General features: G+C 40.5%; 1 protein-coding gene across 2 annotated transcripts in view; it reads right to left on the bottom strand.

Moving 5' to 3' along the window:
- Positions 1-18,463, bottom strand: part of THSD4 (thrombospondin type 1 domain containing 4) — a 243,552-nt gene that overhangs the window by 129,419 nt on the left and 95,670 nt on the right. For both annotated transcript variants that reach the window (XM_053954670.1, XM_053954671.1), the window contains exon 7: positions 4,207-4,343. In XM_053954670.1, coding sequence (XP_053810645.1) covers positions 4,207-4,343 — 137 coding nt within the window. The remainder of the gene's footprint in view (positions 1-4,206; positions 4,344-18,463) is intronic.

The raw sequence follows: 18,463 nt of genomic DNA, 5'->3' as shown, positions 1-18,463 counted from the left end.
TTTAAAACATTTAACAAAAACTATTCAGACAGAGGGAAGAAGTGGCAATAAGCAGTTATTTCTTAGCTCCCAGGAACCTGTTTCTTCCATTAACACCTTATTAATGCCTGGCAGGTGTTTCCCAATGCAGAGCTTGGCGTTAGCAAGTCATTATGAAGAGAAACAATGAAGAGTCCTATTTCCAACAGCCAAGAAATCACAATGGTATTTATGAAAAAGCAGAAAGAAGGAGAGAATGTTCTATTGTAGTCATAGGTTTTTCACATTTCTGGTATATTTTAGGGAGCAATTTTCCTGGAAATAAAAAGCCTTCAACAGAGGCTCCCTACACAATATGAGCCTCCTTGAATTCATCCCACCTAATCTGTAAAAAGGGTCTTGAGCTCAAACCACTGTGTCCTCAGTAACTATTGATAAAAACCAAACAAAACAGTAAGACAAAAGCAAGCCTTGAATATGAACAAACAAGAGATTGAATTTTCATTGATTCCACAATGCATTTCAGCATCTGAATGCCATGGGCTCCATGATCTGATTTTCCACTTTCACAGAGCATATCCTTTGTGCAATCATATCCTGGGCAAAGCCTTGGTGACAATTCTCAGCAGCATGCATCTTCTCAACACTCCCATGGTATAAACGGTGTAAGCCATGCACTGTTTCAAGGTCAGCTTTTAGGGTAAGATTAAGCACCTGGAAACAATTCCTGAAATTGGTCTTTCTCAAATACAAACAACACCTGACACCATTCATCACTCACCCAGTACCTAACAGCAATGCTACCACCAAAGAACTGAGAGCCATCCAGATACACAGACCATGTTCCATTGGACAAAGGTTGCTGTCAAATTCTTTCCATTTCATGGCAGAAAACTTTACAAAGTTCCTGTTCAGTGAAGAATACACCCCCCCTCCAATACAACCAAGCAAGATGAACAAGAAACTAGAGACATTTTTTGTAAATCAGGTGAAGGACATATATAGATATCTATGCACCATTGCTTCTGTTTTGTTAATCTAGAGAGCTGGTTCTTTCTTACATTAGTAGTGTTAAAAAAGAACACAGTAATGCCAAAGGAAAAAGCAGAAAAGCTTCACAGAAGCTAGCACTGTATGCTCAGAAGAACCTGCAAAGTAAACACAAGAGGACAGAGAAGGGATGGAAGTCTGGCTCCAACTTTAAGAAAGCACACACAGAAAAACTCCAAATCCACCCTGGACCTTTTTCCAATGTAAGCAATCAATATTGCACAGGTAAGTTGAAATTCCTACAGAAAACAGCTTCTATAACCTTACAAGAACAACCATAGGGCTACTCTATATCCCAACATGTATCAGTTAAGATAATAACCCTAACTTATTGGAAGTACACACTTCTCAGTATCCTGATCTGTCACTCTGATCCTACAGCCATTAAAAGTTCCCTAACTTAAAACAATAACATCATCTATAGCTCTCTTACCTGGACACTAGCACACACCACCACAGTTCCAATAGAAGCTACTTGCCTCATCCTGCTTTTCTGATGGGAGATTTAGCATGGTTGGCTATGCTTCCTATAGCTGACACAAGTTACCTCCCTAGAAAGTTTGCAAGGTTTTCAATATCTGATGCACTCTTTTTGTATTAGGCAAGTAAAATCTCTATTACCAATCATTTTGCTACTTAAGTTACAGTGTGCATTTTAAAACTGCTTAGATATTTTTCTATTAATGTCAACAGTTATCTGGAAGATGAAAATAAACTACCTTGCAAGAGAAAATGCAATATAAAAATCAGGAGACAGAAAATAGATGTTTCACGCACCTTTGAGAGGTACCGACAGTTCCCACCCGAACAGAATTTTGGGTGAAATGCTCAATGATCCCTTGTAAAGCGCGCCCCCGCGTGGTAACCGGCATCTCTGCAAAACCAATTTTCTCACAGCTCCCGAGCAACCTTTCTGTCTCCAACACTGCCTCGAGTGGGTGCTCACTCCTGCCCAGGTGCTGGGACGACTTCTCCTAGTGGGAGTGTCCCAGACACATGCTAAAACACGTGCAACATTCTGCCCTAGAGGCAGTTTCTCAATCTATGGGCAAGGTCAAAATTATTAAGAACATTCTTTTCTCATACCTTGCTTATTAAAGTCTCCTCCATATTCTCTCTCAATTTTTCTTCTAAGCTTAAAAGTTACTGAGTAGGACCAACCCATTGTCTCCAGAAGAAATATAAGGATACACTCATTTCACACAAAAGAAGAAAAAGTCTTGAAGGAAGGAAACTGACACTGGTGACTAAATAGCCAGTTGAAGGAAGTCCCATTGGCAGTCACTCTTTAATTTAACAGCACTGTCAAAATGTAGGGTTAGAAGAGGAGTAGCAATGTATTTACAAAAACAACATCTACTCAATAATACTGAAACATATTCTGAGCATATGTGTTAAGAATAACCCGCTGTGGCACCAAATAAAAACTATTGAAAAACACAAATGGAACTCAATAGGACTTTCAATGAAAACATTTGTTCACTTAAAAAAATCCATCAGAAATAATATTGTTCAAGTGTGCAGAAAACCAAACTTACACAGAAATAAGGCAACTAATTATCAAGATCATTGTTTTACTTCTTTCTTCTGCATAGGTAGAATATCACCCAATGGGTGATATTTCCTGCTTTGTCTAGTTTTATTTTTAAAGTATTTTAATTTTTTTAAGAAGTTTTAATTTCATTAGGATTCAGAGTCTAGACTAGACCAGGAAATACACAATCATTTCAATGAAAAGTGAGCTTTTTTTTGTAGTACTTGGGTTAGTATATGTGCCAGTTATGACAGTGTCAGAGACAGACAACATGTTCTTATGATGAAATACCCTAATTTGTTGGGCTTTTTCACTTCAGGTTTTTTAAAAGACTATTTCATCTCATATATCATATTATTTACTATATTTCTGAATAATTTTTATTACATCAGCATTTGCCATCTTTTTTTCCTCTTAAGGATAAGGTAAGCTGAAAATACTAACCAAAAACAATGATCCTGGGAACAAAATAAATAATGGGTTTGTAACACAGGATATTATTGTTCTGGTAATGTAAAAGAATGTCCAACAGAGGGCGATAGAGACCATACATTCGTTAGACACACCTCAATTATCAGTTTTCTGAGTCATAGATCAGAAATGCAATTAAAACAAGTTTCTGGCCCTTGCTGAATTAGTCTGAGATGAAGGAAAGCCTTAAAGCACAACCAACTTCACCCAGATCTAACCTGTACAAAGGAAATCCAAAGCTATGGCTTTGCTTGCACTAAGAAACACAGAACAGAGACAAACATGGCATTGTCCAGATGTGCACAAGTACGAGGAACTGGGACATGCAGAAGACAAGGCTGTATTCATCAGTGATTTCCCCTGGCAAACCAACTATTTAAACTGAACCTGACCTTTCACTATTTGAGTTCATGAGTCACATCTGAACCACTTCTGCAGCTTTTGCCAACATATATAAGAAACATCAGCCAAGCGTCAAGTGCCCCTCGCTAGGAATTTATTTCTTTCACTAACCTTACTTGAAAGATTACAATGTTTTTTCTAAACACTGTAACATTTTGTTTAAGATTGCTACCATCTTGCAAAAAGTGTATTTATTCATTGCAAATGGAATCTACACAGCAGACTGCAAAAAGTCAACACATTAACCCTTTCTGAACCCATGAAAAGTAGCCACTCAATTGTTTTCTAAGAGAACATCACTGCTGAGTGAAAAGAAAGCCAGTAAGACCTGAGGCAAACGTGGCCCAATCAGAAAAGTTAGACTACAAGCAGCTATAAAGCAATCAAAAGAAACCATTTTGTTGCAGACTCTGAAAAATATCTCCACTCTAAAACTGAATCAAAGAAAGATATTGTATTTCTTTCTTATTTAAGCTTTCAATCTTTTTGTTCTGGTTCTTTCAAAGAACCTCTTCTGTAGAAAGTAAAGTATGTGGAAAAAGCTCATTGGCAGACACCTTAATTGTGGCTAAAACACCTCCTGAATCCATCCCTTCAGCACTCCTTAATTTGTTCTCAGTAAATACAAATGTTAGTTAAGAAATCACCCAACCTTAATAATAAAAGCTAACGTTTTTCACATCTACTTTAATAAAAATAAAATTTTAAAGAAGAAGCAAGTTTAAGCCAGCATTGCCCAGGTTTGGGCAGCTGAGGCAGCCCTGCCTTACCTTGCACTGCCCTGCCACACAGATGGCCGTCCCGTTGGGGTCGCAGGGGGTGCCGTCGATCACCGTCTCCGCCTGGCGCACGTAGAAGCGGTAGCCGATGGCCCGGCAGTTCAGCTCGCACTTCTGACTCCCCTTCACTGTGGACACAATGCAAGGGCCCGTTACAAAGAGCACAGCAGTAGATTGGAAAAGGAAAAGCTCCTTAAACGAGCAGTAAGTTCTGAGGGGAAGAAACAAATATGCAAACAATGCATGTAAGTGACCACATCAAATGAACCAGCTCCAAGGTAAGCATTCCAACACACCTTATGACAATGTAAACAGTACCTCCATTGTTAATTACTGACACTTCCCTAAATGACCAAGAGTACTTTTAGTTCCTTAAAAACATTGCCCAGTTCATCTTCTTAAAGCCTAGAGACATGTCATGGCTTTCGTAACTCCTGAGTGCCAGATAAATTACACCATAATCAGAAGGATGTGCATCAAATCAGGGCTCACTTATAGTCCTGAGTCTGTTCAGGTCCATTAAGCATACAAACATCCAGCACTGAGATACATTCTAAACAGGATAGATGCACACTTCTAAAAATTCTATTGTTTTTTCTCTTCATTTTTACAAGTTACACTTTAGTGGGTTTCCACTAATAAACCTCAACTTTTACATTCCATTCCACTAAATTTCATTTTCAAAAATGTATAAAATGCATTATCATTCCATTGGTTTCATTGATTCCTTTGATTCATTGATTCCTGCTGACATGCAAGAACCAATAGGAAATCAGTCCACTGAACTCTGGGTGAGAGGAACACAGAAGACAAGAAGCAAGACATGTTATCTTCTCCTGAGAAAATCTGTTCCTTGAGCAGATACAGTCTAACACTCCCCACATCTTTTGCTTTCAGGTTTGTTAACACATTTGTGTAGCCTTTTGTTGCAAATCATCTGTCATGTCAGACTTGCTCTCAGCTTATTACCCCATTTGCTAACTGACATATCTTCAGTTTCTTTCCAACTCGGAGTAGTGCTGATACTCAGTGGCAGCGAGGTCCAAACAGAAATCCTTTTTTATGACAATACTTTCATTGCTGCCACAATAATGAACTAAAATTCCTCTCACTTTGTAAAGCTTCAGCTCATCCCCTATACTGAAACTGATACCTACTATTTAATGCAGGTGTCAAAGGACACCTATTTAATCTATGTGCCCTTGTCTAATGCTAAAATATTGCATTCACAAGATTTTCTACTTGACTTCAGTGCATTTTTGAATGTTCAGCTAAGACATAACAAAAAGCCAAAATAAATAAAAGCAATCACTTCAAATATATATTAAACAACTGTTTTCTGTAGAAGTACCAAAATTTCAGCTCCACTTCAGTTACTCCCTATGCAGACACAGGACTAATGCAGACCAATTCTGTATCTTGCATTTTGCCTCATATAGCTGAACTCATTTAACTGCCACTTATATACATCATGTACTGTGTCTGGCAATCTTCTGATAAAATCCACAAAAACATTACTAATTTTAAGAGAGGTCAAAGATCTGTTTACCGAGTTTGGGTTTTTTGCAGAAGCCATGGATGCCATGTTCAACTGGGTCATTCATCCACTGGCTAAATTTTTTTAGACTCACTAGCTTATGATTTCAATGACTTCATTTAGTTATTAAAAAAAAAAAAAATCAACTCCCCCACCCCCCCAAAAAACCAAACCAAACCAAACCAAACAAACAAAAAAAAACCCCACCCCAAACGGAGGTATTTCCTGCAGTTCAAGTGTAACAGTCAGGACTAACGAGATAAACTGAGCTTTATTCTTAGCAGCTTCATCACTTCACACATAACTATATTCAGAATTCTCCAATAAGTATAACTCAGTTTCAGTGATTCATTACAATTTAAGTCAACTTGTCCTTTTCTCTGTCTGAAAGTGTCCTATTTTCATAACATGCAAAGCTAGCAATCAAGCAGCACCTCTGGAGAGTAAATTTTCTTATCTTTCCGTTCTCTAAAATCAAGTCAAACAAGCCATTTAGGGTTTCTGAAATGTCCTTATCTTCTGTTTGTTCCCTTAAGTTCAGTATGCTGAAGCCTCACATTCCCATATTCTTCCTCTCACCATCTCCCCCACAGTTTTGATACTTTAAAATATTTATTCTTTAGATTATTAGCTGGCCTTCTAGATCCCAGTGAAAGTTTTGTGCTACTTGGAGAAAAAAAATTACCTGCTGGAGCATGGCATTTGTTCCTGGATCTCCTCCTTCACCTCTGCTGTGATAGGTCAGCCTACTGCATTGCTAATGCAGCACAGTAACAACCCCCCAAGCAGGCTGAGATTACTTGCTGTGTAAAAATATAATTCCCATTTCATTACTTCTGTGTTTCATTCTTTCTCATCAGGAACTGTTCCCACTCATACAAAAAGAAGTATTAGAACAGTCACTGTCTCTGACCACAAACAAACAAATTAGGCTTTAACAACAAACATACTCTATAACCCTCTGGCCTTCAATATTCAGATTCTTTTGATGAGTACCTGTAAGGTACTGCCTTGATTAAGCATATACCAATCACACCACCTAAAGACAACATTCCCAAATGTGAATGATCTGAAAAAAACTTGTCTGCAAAGAGCAAAATCTGTTAACTGAATTGCCCCTGCTGCATGACAGGCATTTCCCATACGGATTTTATGTAAGCATTATGTATTGTTGTGTAAGATGCAGAAATTACAGCAGAACAAACACATTTTAGAATTCCCATGCAGAACAAGATACTGCACTAGTAAAAAAACTTCCCTTCACTGTGTTCTGCCACAACTCCTGAGGTTTTACAGTTTAGGTGGTAGGTCAAGATACACTACTGGCTTGGCAAGTGGACATAAAATGCCAATTAAACAAAGATCTGTGAGGCGATTGATTCCACACACAGGTCACATTTTTGACTCCCATGCCAGCTTATCCCACACTTCACAGAAGGATCTATCTTCCCAACTAGCTAGCAGCAAGACACATTTCCACAAAAAAAATTTCAGTTCTTTTGAAGTGTGGCACAGTTTCTAGGACAGTTAATTATACAGGTACTGTTCAACATGTCCTCCTAGTGTATTTGTTTTTATTCACATGCTTACCTTAGCATAACCAAGTGTTTGTGCAAAGTCTCACCTTATACCACCTTATTAAATAGTGAACTTGGGTGAAATTTAATGTTGCCACACAGGTTCTGCCAGACATATTAATTATTGATTTAATTGAAGGAGGTGCCTTTAGTGAACAATCCTGGTAACATGTAATGTTTGGTTTTCGTTTTCCAGACTGAAAAAGTATCAAATCAACAAATCAGTACTTTCCTTAAAACATCCTTACCAAACTAGCCTTAAGTACCTCAGGGACATCCTGGTCTTCTCCAAACTGCAAGACTTGGGAGTTGGTTTTTTTCCAAGTTCTCTGTTGAAACTTACCTTCTACCTTTCCCTATGAGGAATAAGAGCCAGGCATAATAAAGCAGGACCACAGCACAGTTCTACTGCCTTCCACGTCCCCAGTAAGAACACCAAGACCTCACCTTACAAAACTGCACATGACACAGCACACATCACAGTGAAAACTTTCCACCATTCTCCTAAGACTGGTTTTACTGATCAAACTTAAATCACAAATATCAACATATTTCATTGCAGACTTCAGTGCAGTAGAGGTTTGATGAGAAAAAATCAACTGTCAAACATATCCACACATTTTTTAAAGGCGAAAAGAGTAATTTATGTGTACATAAGTAAGAGTAATTTATGTGTACACAGTACAACCAGTGGCTGGAGTTCAAACTGTGTCTCCAGCAGCATTTCTGGCTGAGGCCTCTCCTCAGGCCCTGCAGAGGAGACGGTCGCATGCCCACTGGGAAGCACGAGTGAGCAAGGGAGAAGTGTCTGATCTCCACCGGGATTCACAGGCTAGCAGTCAAAGATCAATCCTGATCTTTTAATCCCACGACAGGGAAAGCACTGGTGTATCCGAGCCTACGACACGCTCCCGGCCCGAGACGTGTCCCCGCGATGAGGCGAGGCCGGCCCGACCCGGGCACCTCAGGGCGAGAGCAGCATCGGGCACGGGCCAAACGCGGCGTGGCCCGAGGGAGAAAACTCCCGGGAGAGAGAAAACAAGCGAACAGTCCCTGCAACTGAACACGTTCTTCTCTTGTTCTCGCCACGGGTCCAGCCGCTCCCCGGGAGCGCAGCCGGCTCCCAGCAGGTTCAGCCCTGAGGGAGCCGATGGCCGTAATGGACCCAGGGAGGGCAGGGCAGTGCCGGCAGCGATGGCCGTGCCCTCCCTCAGCCGCTGCCCGGCGCGCCGGGCGAATCAGCCCCGCTGTGCGCCTGCCCTCATCGATGCCACGGCCTTTCCTTACAAGAAAGTGTAAGAAATTAAAGTCCTCACAAAACACCCTGCCCAAATCTAGAAACCGTGCACGATAGAACAAGGCAGGAAGTCAGAAACATTCAGAAACATTCCTTATTTGCAGGAGTTTGTGAATAGACCTGTTTGCATGTCATCAAGAAAGAGCATTTTCAAATCTTAGCACTGTGCTGGCATGTCCTAGTGCCATGCTGAGGGGCCCTGGAGCAGCACAGTGGGATGCACAGTCCCCCAGCTCCAGCCACCTTCCTTGGGCTGGACAGGGCTGGCACAGCCCACGGCCAGTTACCACAGCTGGACACCGGGGCTGGACACCACAGCCGGTCACCGGGGCTGGACACGACAGCCGGTCACCAGGGCTGGACACCGGGACTGGACACGACAGCCGGTCACCAGGGCTGGACACCACAGCTGGTCATTGGGGCTGGACACGACAGCCGGTCACCAGGGCTGGACACCACAGCTGGTCATTGGGGCTGGACACGACAGCCGGTCACCAGGGCTGGACACCACAGCTGGTCATTGGGGCTGGACACGACAGCCGGTCACCAGGGCTGGACACCACAGCTGGTCATTGGGGCTGGACACGACAGCCGGTCACCAGGGCTGGACACCACAGCTGGTCATTGGGGCTGGACACCACAGCCGGTCACTGGGGCTGGACACCATGGCCAATCCCCATGGCTAGTCACCCAGTGTGGTGACCCTGACCCACAGGCGGTCCAGCTTCCACACGACCAGAATCCCTCAGCATTGCACAGCCCCCATGTCCCACTCTCCAGCCAGGCCTTCTGCCTCCTGACCCTCCACCTGCACACCACGGAGTGTGTGGGAGGGCATTTGTACTTCATGTCAGCTCCTCCCCTCCTTCAGCTTCCTCTTCCAACGTTCTGCCATCCTCAGCAAGCCCTTGCCCAAGGAAAGGCTGTGGGGAGGCACATGGGCATGGTGGATAAGGAGGCCAGGCTGTGATTGAGCCATTCCACAGTGAGCTTGAAGAGATACAGAGAGAGCTCAGCAGGCAGCTTGCCAGTGCACAGAACTGCAATCTAATGTTAGTCTTAGGAAAAAAAATGTCAGAAGAAAAAGCATTCCAACCACAATACCTTTGATAAATAATGTATTCAGCTGTTCAAAGGGAAATTAAAAATAGCCACAGACCAAAAAAAAAACCAGGAAATAATACCCAAATCAAATAAGAATGAACTATCAGTAAACTTAGTGACACTGTACACTGACTGTCCTTAAAGAATGTACCAAGTTCTTCCTTTCTGTCTCAGCTCCAAAGACTTCAAGCTGCTTGGAGCACGTACTGCCTCTCACAGCACGCACATTAGATCTCCTGCCACAGATAATGCTGGCTGTAGGTGCAATCAGATAAATGATACAACAAAGATATTTCATGTTCCTCATGCCATGAGGTAGGGACTGGAATGTACAAAACCTCCTTGATGGTTCCTTAGTCCAAATCTTAATTTAATGTGAGATCCAGACTCCCTGTTGTTATCTACATAGCAGTTCTAGTTCTCCACAGAACATTACAGAATGCTTTTACCATTTGTCAGTTTTTGTAGGTTTGCCTAAACAGCTAAAAATAGTTAATAACAAGCTGTGCAATTTGAGAGGCGTGCCTTGAGGGTGCCCACACAGAAGTGGCATGCACACTCTTGGCAAGCAAATATCACAATCATGTTAATACTACATTATGGGATTAAGCAAATTTAAATTAGGCTTCATTCTGTGTGCAAACTGCCTTGTAAAGTCAGCTTCAGTGCTTCTCCATAACAAGCCAAGATACACTCATCCATGATGTGTCAGAAGCAATTGTTCCAGGAACAAGTTGTCTCTGCATAGCTCAATTTTCAGGGCCCAGCTTGCCATGGGCTGTAATTCAGTATTTACTCATGATAAAAGCAATGAATCTGCTTTACAGGAAGTGTAATGAAGCATAGCAGACACTGGAAGAACTTTTAAGAGATGTGTTTATGTCGATCCATGTAGCATCTCCTTTAGATAAAGCTTATCAATGCTGAGATTGGGTGGGATTTCAGCAATAGACATGCAGGTGACCAACATTATTCCCTCTGAGGGTGGTGAGCCCTGGCACAGGCTGCCCAGAGAAGCTGCAGATGCCCCATTCCTGGAAGTGTTACAGGTCAGACTGGATGGGGCTCTGAACAACCTAGTCCAGTGAAAGGAGACCCTGCCCACAGCAGGGAAGTTGGAACTACATGATCTTTAAAGCCCCTTAAAGATTTTCTTTTCATACAGGAAGTGCTTCAAGACACATGCACATACAGGGGAACAACGACAGGTCCAGTACACAACAGCAGAAGTCCGGTCCTTTCACACACTGCTGTGGCTGTAACGTGGCAGCTCCACTGTAGAGTCTACACCAGGCCAGAACCAGCTAAAGGTGACAATTGCACACTGAGCCAGCAGTGATCCCCTGTGGAGCTTGGGGTGGATGGCAAGTGCTGATGTACTACCGAACACAGGCAACCCAGTTTACACAGCTTCCTAAACAAAGAAGGAAAATGCATATGAAACGCACCACATCCTCTACAAAAGCCTTCAAGGAAGCAGAGCTACTTTATTTAAGGTTTCCCTGTTCAGGCTAATAGACTATGTGGTTTTAGTTATCAGACTGGAACATGAACTCAGGCTTTGCAGTTTAGGAGACTATAAGGTCCGTGACAGAAAACTGATCCCAAATTAGGTTGGTTTTTCACTGATGGACAGTTACAAGTTTTTGAGGTGGCCAGAGGAATAATGCTTTTTACAGCAGTTATCATATGCCAGATTTCTAAATAACAATATGCAAACATTTTCCAGGAAATAATTATCATGTAACTACATTTGGGCTCTCCAAAAGAAATAGTAATGTGATGTGGTCTGTTTTATTTGAGTCTCTTTTGATACTTTGTCCTTATTAGGCTTGGGAACATCTCTTGACAATAACCAGAAAAGGTCGTGTTTATTTTTTTTCTTTGTCCCTTTCAGTTTTGTTAACTTCTTATAAAGTTTTATTACTCTGGTTCAGATTTTTTTTCTAAAAACATTTTCCATTCTTCATTCCAGTGATGGAAGAACATTGCCCTTTTTTTTTCCTACTTCCACTTTTCATTTTCTCATATAATAAAGATGTTTATTAATTTACCTTGTCTCAACAATTTAATAAATATTTGAAATACTGTCTGCACTAGGGTTTTGATATTAAGTGAAAAAAAATCAAACTTTTATAATGAACCTGCTTATACATTTTAACAAGCATGGAGCCCAAAAGGAAGTTACCATCTCAACAAATTCCTCACCTTTACCTGAATATATCACTTTTTTCTCTACTCTTCAGTGAACAGAATATTTCTGAAAGGCCACAATGTTCCATGAACTTGTCTTCATAATTAGTATTCAAGGCAATAAGAAATTTGCAAACATTTGTCATTTACTTCAATTTCCCTGGCGTCTCCATTCCTCCCAAGCACCTCTGTCATTAAAAAATTATTAATTAATATCTTACAGATTTACTGTCATTCATTAAAAATAACTGCAAATTTGATTATTATTCAATGCAATTAAAAGAAACCAACTAGAAACAAGTAGTTCATAAACCCACATGCATATGAGTCTCTCTCGATCAGTTGGATGTGTGAAAATCAGCAAAATATTTAAGTTTAACGTGCTTCTATGAAATTCCAGTGCAGTAAAGCACTCAGTTGAGTGGTTCACATGGGCACCTGACCAGTAAGTACTGTTGGCTTCAGTACAGCTGCCACAAGTTAAATGTTTAACAGAGGCTCCTGGCCAGCCCTCCTTTAAATGACATAACCAGGTAATGTCGTTTCTTCCACAGACCTCAGTTTTTACTGTGTTACATCTGGAACTCCTTTCTGAATTTAAGGGGGGGAAAAACCCTAACTCCTAAAAATGCCTTTTTTTCACATCAGCCTTTCATGTGTCTGCAGTCACAATCCAGAGACAACTATTTGTCAGCCAGTGGCCACTGGATGTCTCCACTGGCCTATGCAAACAGATCAAAGTTCTCCATCAGTGAAAGCTCTTTTAAAAGGCATTTATCTGGTTTACAAGCCATCACTTACACTTTCCAGAGTGCACAGCAGCCACACAGAGCTGCTTTCTCTGGCCCTCAGCACAGGCAGGGGATGGCAGCTTCACGGGGACTGCACTTCTGGTGAGGTTTCTCAGAGCAGCCCCCAGAGTTTACATCAGAATGATTAAGATGTAGCTAGGTAAGCAGAAGAAAACCAAATAGTAATTGCTTGAGCTCAAAACTTCTTGTTTCTGTTTATATTCAACGACAGCTAAAACTGTATCAATAAAACCCTCATAAGGTGATATCATAAGACAAAATATTAGGATTTCATGAAAGATGCCTTTTCTTGCAGTGATATTATACAGAATTTATTAAAAATAAAATTAAAATACTTAGGAAACATACTATTATAGACAAAACTACAGAGGACAGATAATACAACTAGTCTAAACGATCTCATTTCCTGGCCAGATTTATATATTTATTTATACTGGCACTAATCAGAGAAGTAAACCTGCTACATGCAGTGCAACTTCTCATCTGGAAAAATACCAAAACGTGCTCCATCCCCTGAAGCGCTGACCACTTCCTGAGGGACACTGAGAGCTATCATTCCCAACTGCTCTTAGCTTGGGATGTTCTGGAAGGAACTTGATATTGCTTTCTGTCTGTCTTTACAGTTGGAAAGAACTGACTATTTCTGTTTGTCTGTATTATTATTGTATCTGTATATTGTCTGTATTACTGGCCTCTGGAATCTCAGCTTGCATCCAGATCTGTAATTTGAAATGTGATTTTAACTCCATCAGCACACTAGTAGCCCCAAAAAACCTGGAATGTGAAATAATGTTAAATTATATAAATCAGTATTTTGGCAACTTTAGTAAATACACCTTCAAATCCTGCCTTCAGATTTTCCCCAGCAAGCTTGGTCAGTTTTATTCAAATTGGTTCTACTGCTGGAGGACTTCATGTCACGCTTCAGAATAATAAGTGCCAAAGGTAGATGGAAAGAAAGGAGATTCAAGTTTAGGCTTGTGATTTCCCCAGCAGCATTCCAGACAAAAGCTTTCAGTCATCTCTTAAGGAAGCATATTTAAAGTTAAATGTCTTCGAAGTCTCTCTCCTATTAAAACATGAACTCTGCACATGAACACTAAAAACTCCCAAAGTAATGTCTATCATGAAAAGACCATAATACCCAAATCTCTAGTACTGAATAAAACTCCAAACAAGGCTCCACAGAAAGCCTTGCCTCACGTAAACGGATGGCACGCTCTTCTCCATGCCCTCCTCACTCAAGTGCTCCCTAAGCTTTCTGTACTATGAAGATAAAGAAGGACCAAGCAGCCAAAAGTGACAGCAGGGGAAGGAGGGAACACAATGCTGCTGTTTTTCAATATCAGCTCCCAGACAAAATGAGCCAGCTCTCACTTTGTTACATGACTGGCAAAAAAAAAAAAAAAAAAAAAAAAAAAAAAATCTTTATTTTCTTTCTTAAACAAAACTTGCTCTGAGCTGTACAGTTTGCATTAAAGTCTAAATGCTTTCTGAAATTACATTTTTCTGAGTTATTTGGGACCAAGCGTGGGACCAAGAAACCTAATCATTGCATATAGAAATCAACTTTCATTTTACTTTAATTACACAATTCAGAGACAATAATAATAATGTTTTCATTCTCAATCTGCTTTTTTTTTTAGTTTCCTTAAACAGACCGATTTTGCCAAAATTTCCCAGAGAAATAATTTTGGATGAACTCACAAAAATCATTGTCACTCCCTGCCTCTTTTTCCTTGCTGTCTCCAGAGGAAGCAGTCACTTAGAAATGCTTCCCCACCCCCAAAAATCTAGTTCCTGGACTCATTTCATATCCCTCTGATTGATAACCTTATCATTTACAGTCTTTTATGCTGACATGAACACAGCCACTTTGATGAACACAGACTTAAAATCTACTACCTACTACTTGTTTTATACTTGTTATACACAGGATAAGCATGGATCAATGTGAAAAGCAAGAAAAGAGACTAAACTCCTTTTCTGAAAGGTTTGTAACTGAAGATTCTTTGCTCTGGAACAACACCAAGATATTATCACCTGAGGAGCCACAGCAGAAAGAATGAAATGAGAAACAAGCAGCAGCTCAAAGTCAGCCCCAGACTCACTGTCACTGTCCCTTGGGAAACACTTATCAATATGTTCTGACTGAGCCTTATACACTTACAGATTGTCTTAAGATTAAAAAAAAAATACTATTGTGGGGTGAGGAGTGTTTCTGAAATAAAAAAAGACTTGTACTCATTTAAATATTAATATAGCTATTATTTGGTCTAAAATGTCCTAACTGTACTTCCATGGCCTCTTGCCACAGTGCTTTAATAGGCAAATAAATTCTTAAGGATTACTTAAAACATTCTGTGCTTTTATTTACATACTCAAAGATATTTATTTCCTTCACTCTCATAAACATCAGTTTAAAACATGAATGTTCATTAGAGCAATGTTTTCAGTAGGATGCCAGTGACCTGGAGCTCAGTCAGTTAACTTGAAAGCTGTTTCCCTCCTGGTAGCAGATAAAACCCTAAACATTGTGTTTCACATTACATTTCATTTTTAAGACTAGTCTTATATAAAAGCTATAATGATCATTGATAAGACTCCAGATTTCTTAGCAACTTTGCTTCTAATTTTTCTTCTGGGTTTTCAAACTTTGCATGCCTTGATTGTTAGATGTCAAGATTCCTGCAGAAAACTGAAAGGCACCAACTCAGTGATCTTTTCTCAGGGAAAATCTAACTGGATGGCACTGGGAAGCAGCTTTGCTCCCTGATGCTGGCAGCTGGGCTCCACCAGCTCTGACTGCAGCACTTGGAGCCTCCATGCTCTTAGCAACTGGATTTCAGAACAACAAAGCTTAAGTTGTCTCATCTTCCATATCTCTCTCAGCCAAGGGGAAAAAGGGTGTCTGGTAAAAGTCTGGTTTTACATTGAGAATTCTGTCCTGTGAAACTAGGATCTGTCTCTCCTATACTCATCTGTGGCATCACCCTACATCCCACTCCTCTGAGCACAGCAGTAGAAACCAGTGTGGAGGTGCCAAGATCAAAATGTTGTCAAACCCCTTTAATTTCCTTCTACAAACAGGCTCTGCATGCAGGAGAAGCAGTGCTGTGATTTAGCTTGGCTTTTCAAAGTCTGACACTTCAGTTAAAAATGACATCTGGAAGTTACTATAAGGGATGTGTAAAGTTGTTTTGAAAACTACTTACTAATTACTACTCAGTAATTCACTGGCTGAATTTTGGTACCTACTGAATAAGAATCTGCAAGATCTTTCCCAAATACAGCTCCAGCTTATGTATTCATGCATGAGGTAGATCATGTGACAGCAAGAGAGATTCACAGGTAACACCAAGTTGGGAAAGGCAGCAACACTGGAGGGAAGGATTAGAGCTCAAAAACTATGCTGACAGCTTGGGGAAAGGGTCTGAAAAGGCAGGATGAAATATAATAGGGATTAGTATGATATCCTACACTTGTGACAGAACAACCACCTGCACAAACACACACTGAAAAACTAATGGAGAAGCAATAATTCTACAAGCAATCTGGAGGAGTGACAGTGGGTGCCATTTAATGTGAGGCACTGAAGGTGTGAACTTAACAAAAGAAAAGCAAACACTGTATGGGTCAGTATAAACCAGAAGGCAACGCGCAAATCACAGCAGAGAGCAACATTCAGTGCAGCACTGTCCACTTCTGATGGGCCACGGGAAGAATGCAGAGGAGAAAGTGAGTGACCAGCACTTTACTAAGCACAACTAAAAAGGGAAGATTCAAATAATAGTGGTGTTTTGAAAAAGCAGAAGGGATGACAGTCTCTAGGTAGAGATAAAATACAAAAGGGAATAGAAGTCCTCCTGTGTGTGCTGTGAACCAGACAGGAGGTAGTAGGCCACAGCCATACCATGAAGATCTATATTACACTTCACAGAAGACTTCCACTGGAAGGAATAACTAAGCACCATTGGTTTTCGGAGATTGCAGAATCTCCACCACTGAAAACCAGCACTGGACAAACTGAACAAGCACAAACTGTGCTCTTCTAAAAGGGCTCCATTTCCTAACCTCAGATCTTACACAGCACACATGCCTTCCTATCTTTATTTATTGACTTATTTCTCCTTCCGTAGTGCCTAGTTATAACAGACAAAGCACTCACTTCTGTTCAAAATTTGCTGTCATGTAGGAACTGTTCAGATACTGTTGTTCCCCATCAAGGAAACTGTTACCATTCATACAAACAGTTTCTGCATGAACAAACCTCTCTCTGCAGCTTTTCCCCAAAGAAATGTCAATGCTCAAGTGCAGTCATGGATACACAGATGTTCAGAGTTCAAAATGACAAATAAGGAAGATTTTCTTGCACCTGTCTGGACTCTGTCCCAGAGAATTGCACCAAGGAACATAGTCTTAATTGTAAAAATATTTCCAATAGGTTAGGTTTTTTTCTCTGGAAAGCAGTAAATTGTGAAATTTCATAGTCTTGCAAATTCTACCTTTCATTCTGGACTGCAGAAAGCATAATAAAAGTACATCATTGTCTGTCCTCAAAGTTATACATGGAAAGTATCTACAGCCTGATCAATGTACAGCCCTGAGTCCAACACAGTAAAAGTAATGTAACACTTTAAAATCTTTGTAAAAATGTTATCACCTGTTATCTTAAATATTACACCAAAAACAGCCCATAGGGTAACTGCTACCTCAAATGCCTAGAAAACATCAAGCTCATATATCTGGGTTTCAGGCTGTTGATTTAAAGGTTTCTGTAATGGCATATGCTGCAACTGCTTCAAATTATCTCATGTACCCTGAAACATCTTAGTTTCTACCAACCTAAGATTTGCCCCTTGAACTACGTCACTATAAATGTCTTAATAGGATTCTGGAGGTCAAACCATGGATCTCTAATAATGAAAATATCAGGATGATCACATAGTAGTTAAGTAGAGCCTTAAAAACTAGAAACTCCTTCTCTTGAAAGGTAACAGACTTGTTACCATCAAAAGGGAGCAATGCAAAGTACATTTGTCTAATGCTTCACTTTTTCCTTTCCATACCACAGTAATCAACAGTTACCTCTGTGTGAAAGTACCAGAACTATTCCAAAGACCTGAAACAATAAAGTTTCTCACTCTTCTGAAAATTAACTTTAAGGTGTTAAATTTATCATCACCTTAAAATGATGGTGTGAGGCAGATTAGCCTATAGCTTTGTGTCCATGCAGCCAGGCTACTCCACACAAAACAATACAGAATTTTATTGGAGACTGGGACATAGCAAAAAAGTTTCCAAACCCTCAAGAAAGCTAAATTAATAAACCATGTCCAGCCTAGTTAAATTCATTCTTCCCAAAGCAATTAGGGGGGAGAGGGAATGAATGTTTAATTGTGCGGGTGATTTTTAAATGTCTGTATCAATTAATGCTTGCTAACATAGCACAGAAAGAGGGACACACATCACTACAGCTCCCTCAAAATTTGCTAAAGCTCTTCTCCCTGCCCCTATCTCAAGTTGGACTCAGTGCAACACAGTAATGCAGAAATCCTTTCAAGTCTGGCAGTAAGACTCCAGCCAAGTATGTAAGCTATTCACAAATATTATCCAAAAACAGAGGGCAAGCACAGTTTGTGATTTAGGGTTCACCTGGTACAGACCTTTCAGAGGAAGAAACTGGGCTGGAACAGCAGAGGTAGCCTTATTAACTAAAGAATCTGAG

The sequence above is a fragment of the Vidua chalybeata genome, chromosome 13 (assembly GCF_026979565.1).
Source record: "Vidua chalybeata isolate OUT-0048 chromosome 13, bVidCha1 merged haplotype, whole genome shotgun sequence".
NCBI lineage: Eukaryota > Metazoa > Chordata > Aves > Passeriformes > Viduidae > Vidua > Vidua chalybeata.
Note: the sequence above shows the minus strand (reverse complement) of the source record. Positions and strands in the feature narration are given on the sequence as shown.